Here is a 6,626-nt window from a genome sequence, read left to right as displayed (position 1 = left end):
TTTTCTTAGACTTACACAGATTTAGATGTCATGGGTCAAGAAGGGTCTTCAAGAAAAAATAAAAAAGGAAAAAACCCGTCATATGTTCAAGCTGGAAGTTTATCATGTTTGGCAAAAAAAAAAGAGAATGTCATTGACAACAAAAGAAACAGTTCAAGCTATACGGTAAGAGAAAGAGCATCTGCTAAAATTAATTTAACAACAACCAACAATAGGAGAACGATCTGAAGCAAATGAACGACATGTAGAGGGGCATATTGTAGATGTGCAGATGCAAATAGATTCTACCACTCCTACAGCTAATGAACGATCTGAAGAACAAGTTAAGTCTACATATCTTAGAATCTTACTGAGTTCATCCATCACCTCTGATTTTTTGTATTTTGTTGTAGCTTCTGGTCCTGTAACTCCAAAAAAAATGAGGCAGGACACAAATGCGTAGTGTCCATGGCCGAAAGACGCGTAAGGTGATCACACTTAACAATTTGAATCAGCCCATTGGTCCTACTAATGAAGATGTAAGAGAGTTTGGTAGCTTCCTCGGTACATTGGCAAGGACTGCAACGGTTTGCCCAATGGATATATTGGATTGGAGAAAAATGGACACAAAAGACGATTTATGGATATATACCAAGGTTTGAAGTTCCGATCCAAATGTTCAGTTATTTGTTAAAAGTATGTTACAATTTCTGCTAATCAAATGAAATCAAATTGTAGTTGAAGTATGATATTCCTGATGCTGCAAAAACATGGACTTTATTTTCAATTGGAAATGCTTGGAGAAGGCATAAAAGTCAACTAAAGAAAGATCATTATGATGCCAATCAAAATGATGAAATTCGAATGACAAAAAGGCCCGATTATATACCAGAATATCAGTTTAAAGAGCTCCTGAAATATTGGAGTTCTGATAAACTACAGGTAAATATAAACCATGATCTTCACAATAGTTACAATCAGTATAATTTTATACCACAATCTTGGGATTAATAATTTTATATATGTTGCATTATATGGTTGCTAGTGCATATCTGTGCATCTTATGATTCTTCTGACATGATTTCAGGGCCTTTGAAGTGCATCTCATGGTTCTGTGCATCTCATGGTTCTTCTGATATAGTTTCTAGTGCATATTTGTGCATCTCATGGTTCTTCTGGCATGATTTAAGGGCCTTTGAAGTGCATCTCATGGTGCTGTGCATTTGTGCATGTCATGGTTCTTCTGATATAGTTGCTAGTGCATTCTACTTTATGAGCATGTCAGTTATCAAATTCTAATTGGTGGGGAAACTCTTAAAATGGAGAATTCACTTAGCTTGTAGGTTTCTCCATTAGATTCCACTCTAATTCTGATATGTTCAAGATATCTGCAACGGCCTTCAACATAGGAAACTGTGCGGATTTTGTGGAGTCTTAAGTAATTAATTGTGAACGTGGATACATCTTCAATGCTCCTGTTGCAAATGTTGTGGTCGTCTTCACGACACTTATTACTCAAATTCATAAGTATCCAAAGATCGCGATAATATTTTTTGCTTGGAATACTCTCAAGATTAGGAAGAGTTTGAAATAAGAACTTCATAGATTGGTTATCAAGTTCAACGAAAAGTATCCCAACAAGTTTAGTCGCTGAAGCATATAGCAATAACTCTACAGTTTGTATATCCCAGCATACTCTGATATAGCGAATCTTGTCAATTGCTCTCCTTCATTCTTTGCTAGCTTAGAGAACACAAGTTGTTGCAAATAACTCACAAGTAGCTGAGCTATAACTCTACAGATTTGTTCTGTGCATCTATCAAGTTGTTGCAAATAATGTTGTTCTATTTTGGTTTATTGTATTGTATTAATTCATTTTATTTGCAGAGATCATCCGAAATCAACAAGGAGAATCAAAAAAAGTTGACGGATCCACACACTGCTGGCAAAACAAATTTTGCTGTAATCCGTAATAAATTGGTGTGTACTATTATTTATTATTATATCTATTATATTTTTTATAGATCTCTTATATCCATTTTTGTGCGACTAGGAAAAAACAAAGGAACCTGTATCACTTAAGGAGATGTTTGTGGCCACAAGAGCAAGAAAACCTGGGCATGTGTACAAGGACTCAGACGAAAATACAACTAGTAAAATTGTATGAATATTATCTATATGCAAGTTTTAGATGAGATCATTGTATTTATTCTTCTTCCTTATTTTTTATTTACTTTAATTCTTTTGTTGAATTTGCTTTGTTAGGTTGAAATGGAAAAAATTGAAACACAACAAAGTGTAGATGGCAGTCAGTCTGTTGATGCATTTTCATCTATCATTGGTCCTGAACATCCAGGAAGTTTAAGATTATATGGACGGGGGGTTACAAAGACTACTTTGAAAGGAAAAGTGAGCCATTTCATGCTGACTTCAAATGCCACAAATGATACAGTGCAAGAAATGCAAGAAAGGATTCGAAAGATGGAGTAACTAATGGAGGAACAAAAGAGAACTATGCGACAAGAAATTACTGCAAATGTAATTGCTCAACTTCAGCGTGTAGGATTAATTAATCAAAACATACTAGCAACATTGTTTGTTTCGTCACTAGGAGAAGCTACCTCTGCACCACAAGCTGCTAATCAACTGATCCGTCGAGGATCAACAGGTAGCAACAATCAAGGTTAGCATCACTTTATTCACAGGATAAAATTTATATTTTAGCAATTTTAGAGATGCTGATATTTGTTAATATATGTATTGAGTTTTACTACGGTTTGAGTTTTTCATATTGGAGTCTAGATTGTTGTTGATTATTCTTCTTCTTCTTCTTCTTCTTCTTCTTCTTTTTCTTTTTCTTTCTAAACGTCCAAAAAGCGCCGAAATGTTGGGAAATTTTTATAGAATAATCTGCCCAATTTTTCTTCTAAACGTCCAAAAAGCGCCGACATGCTGGCGAATTTTTTTTTTAGAAAAATTCTGCCCAATTTTTCCAGTTTCTACCCAAAATGCTGGCGAATTTGTTTCTGCCTGTGTTGACTTCCGTTCATGTATCTTTTGCAAAAGAATCTGCTTCTTGTTCATGTATTTTTTGTAGTAGAAACTGCTTGATCTGTCATTTTCTTGATTAAAGATGTGGGTTATGGATTTTATGTGGTTCCTTAGATCAACAGAATGTTTTTTGGGTAGTTGAGGTATATGTACTTCATTATTTAATGTTGCGCTATGTCACCTTTTATGTTCTGAAGTGTAGTCATATTGTATCATATACTTGTTGCTATTCTTGAGGGGTGTAGTTTAGTATTCTTGCTGCTAGAGAAGTCAATTTGAATGCAATGCTGCTGATGACTTTTGTCTGTCATTTTCTTTTCTGTTTGTTCAACTTCTTTCCCACTTATGTGCATATATTGATAGTTGACATGGTATGACAAGGTTTATTAGACTATTATAGGTGAAACCAGTCCAACATTGGATTTGTAAAGAGCCATAAGAATTTAATTGTTGTTCTTAGATTGCTAGTATTATGGATGTTTTCATATTTTCTTCCGCATCGGTTTTCTAGTACCTTGTCATTGTTACTTCTTGTTGCTATTGCTATCGCTATTGCTATTACTTTCTTCCATCTATTTTCTCCGGTTCATACATTGTTGGTTTCATTTTCCTCACTTGTAGGATGTCACTGGTTTTTTTTGTTAATGTTAAATTTCTAGTTCTAATTGTGAATTCTGGTTTATAACCAGGCTTTTCTGGTGTTTTCTTGGTTTACTGGTCGCAGAAACTAATGTTGTCTTTGCTGGTTTCTTATGCTGGTTAAATGATGTTGACATTGGAATTTTCTGTTATTCCTGCAATTTGCTGTTTCTAAAGCTGGTTTAAATGTTGTTAATGTGAAGCTTAGAACTAAAAGAGGTTCTTGTTGTTGCATGGGGATGTAATTGTACTATGTAAGTTTGTAAATTTTGAGCTTGTAGCAGAGGAATAAAATATAGTAGGAAACAAAGAAAGTAAAATTGGATATTGAGTTCCATGAAAATTGTATGTACTAAATTATTGGTTTTTAGTTTTTAATGCATTGGTTTTTAGTTTTTACTGCATTTGAGCATTGCATTTAAGCATTGAATTGAGTCAATGGCTGAAGTGTATCAGAACTAGAGAAGGGTTTGATAGGTTTAATCATATTTTTATAATGGATATACCGGGTATGTTGTTGTTGTTGGTAAGTATGAGATTGTGTATTGGACAAACCCATATGCGCCCTCCTCAAACTTGGCGCTAAAAGCTCTATAAACACCCACTCGAGTTCGAAGCTTTAAATTTCGAATTGAAGAATTTGGAGGTTATCTTATTGTGTTTTCATTCCCACTTGAATTGTTCTTGAATTTCATAGATATGGGTTAGTTGATTATGACCTAGAGATAGTTTGTGGTTAGTGGAGTTTCTATGGACAATTTTGTTCTTGAATTTCAATTCAGATCTGGATTTTTATTCCACATGTTTAGGTGGGGGCATTCTTGGGGAGAAGTGAGAAATGGGTCTGGCTATCAGTGATGGACTTTTGCAGCAGGGCCATGAAAATGTATGATAATATGATAGATGGATTAAGCAAAAAAATTGTAAAAGAGATAGAAAGCAAGAAAATAGAAAAAAGAAATGATTCTTCTTCCATTGTCGTTTTTTTTCTTTTGCTGACTTGTCTTTTTATTAGTGGTTTTAATTTTTATTTCAGTGGCAAGTGGCATTCACGCACTTAGCCTTGCTTAGAGTTGTCAAAATTGTGTTTAAGTGGAACAGTTGAAGCATAGTTGGAGTGTTTAAATGAAACATAGCTAAGTTGAGGTGTCCATATGAATTTTGGCGCCAAGTTAGAGGGGCCGCATATGGGTTTGGCCTTGTGTATTTGTCAATTTGTTAATCTTACCATGTGTCATCACATTAATATACATATCTTTAAATGAAATCCTTTTATAGAACTTTTACTAAATTGTTTGTTTTTTGATTACTTGTAGGTTGAGAACTTGAAGTAGGCGACCAAAGTGATGAAGATCTTACTTAGGAGTATCAGGTTGATTCATGTGAAACTAGAAATATTTTATTTTTGTATCACTTTGGAAACTCATGTGTTCCAATTCACTGGCAGATATTGTTAAATATTTTGCTTTTATGGATATTACACCTATTATGGATTCTGATTTTGTTTAAAATGAATTTTTCTCATAAAGTATATATATTTCAAGGTATGTTACATTGTTGGTTTGTATAACTGTTGCAATAGAGATATGATAGGCATTGCAGTAGCCCAGAAAATAATCGTCGCAATATATCATTATAACCATTGCAATAGCATGAGCCCCAATCGCATAAGCCAAAAGTGACCGTTGCAATAGTATAACATAATCGACGCATTAACATTAAGTAACCGCTGCAATATTATAAAATAACTGTAGCAATAGCCTGAACAATAGTTGATAATGAACTCTATTGCAACGGCTTTTAACCGTTATATAGAGTAAAGAATCGTCGCAATATCATTCATAGAATAACCGTTGCAATAGACCATCTTATGCATTGGTTATGAAACTGTTACACAAAAACGTCTCCATAGCTCTATTGCGACGATACCTGTTGTAGCGGCCGCAAAACCGTCGCAATACCTCTACGACAACGGTTGTGATTCCTGCCGCAACGGTTTTGGAATCGTCACCATAGGTCTAATTTCTAGTAGTGGGTAGACTGAGTTGTGTTGTTTGAAGAGTTTCTTGGTAGCTATTAAGGACTCAATAAGGTTAAGGTATGTTAAGTCTAAATCTTCCCTTCATTTTGACATGATCCCGTAATTACATGTATTTGATAACGAGACATAAAGAGAAGTTCATATTTCTGAAGTTACATACATTATCCTAGTCTCATAAGTTATCATATTCACCCTTATCGGGACTTCATATTCTCTATTATTGTCTTCTTTCAGCCAAGAGAGCAGTGAGTATATATATATATATATATATATATATATATATATATATATATATATATATATATATATATATATAGACACACACACACACACTTACACACACAGAGGATTACAATATTTTCACCACCATTGAGTAATAACCGATGGACAGGCCCCTATTGGGCAACCATTGATCAGATGGTAAGTTATATACCCAGCCTACAGTGGCCGAGGTTCTATGAGCGAGCCTAGTACGACCGAGATATAGAGCCTAGTATGGTCGAGCACCTATGAGCGAGCCTACTATAACAGAACAGTTACACATACCGAGCCTTATAGGGTCAGACACCTATTTTACTTACTATACTCAGTACATTATTTCGTACTGACATCCCTTTTGCCAGGGACGCTACATTTCTTGCCTGCAGGTCCTGATTAAGACTCGGACACACCCTCCCAGCAGACAGAGTCAAACATCAGCTTTGTTGGTAAGCTCCACTTCCTTGGAGTTACTAGGTCTCGACTTTGGAGTCCATTTTATATATGTGGGTTTGATGGGTAGGTCGAGGCCCTATCCTGACCATGGTACAGTTCAGTTATCTCTAGAGGCTTGTAGACAAGTCCTGGATATTTTGTGTATGAGTACATGTTCATGGAGGCTTCATCGGTTTGCACGGTTATACATACATATATATAT

The 6,626-nt window shown here is 35.0% G+C and overlaps 1 protein-coding gene across 1 annotated transcript; it reads left to right on the top strand.

Annotated features, from left to right (window-relative positions):
- Positions 1-434: 434 nt before the first annotated feature.
- Positions 435-2,469, top strand: LOC109240819. Its single transcript, XM_019407499.1, has 5 exons — positions 435-635; positions 718-921; positions 1,867-1,941; positions 2,033-2,140; positions 2,245-2,469. The coding sequence occupies exons 1-5, from the start codon at positions 435-437 to the stop codon at positions 2,467-2,469; spliced, it is 813 nt and encodes a 270-aa protein (XP_019263044.1).
- Positions 2,470-6,626: the final 4,157 nt, after the last annotated feature.

The sequence above is a fragment of the Nicotiana attenuata genome, unplaced genomic scaffold (assembly GCF_001879085.1).
Source record: "Nicotiana attenuata strain UT unplaced genomic scaffold, NIATTr2, whole genome shotgun sequence".
Classification (NCBI taxonomy): Eukaryota; Viridiplantae; Streptophyta; class Magnoliopsida; order Solanales; family Solanaceae; genus Nicotiana; species Nicotiana attenuata.
The sequence above is the reverse complement of the archived record's forward strand: the minus strand, read 5'-3'. Positions and strand labels throughout refer to the sequence as shown.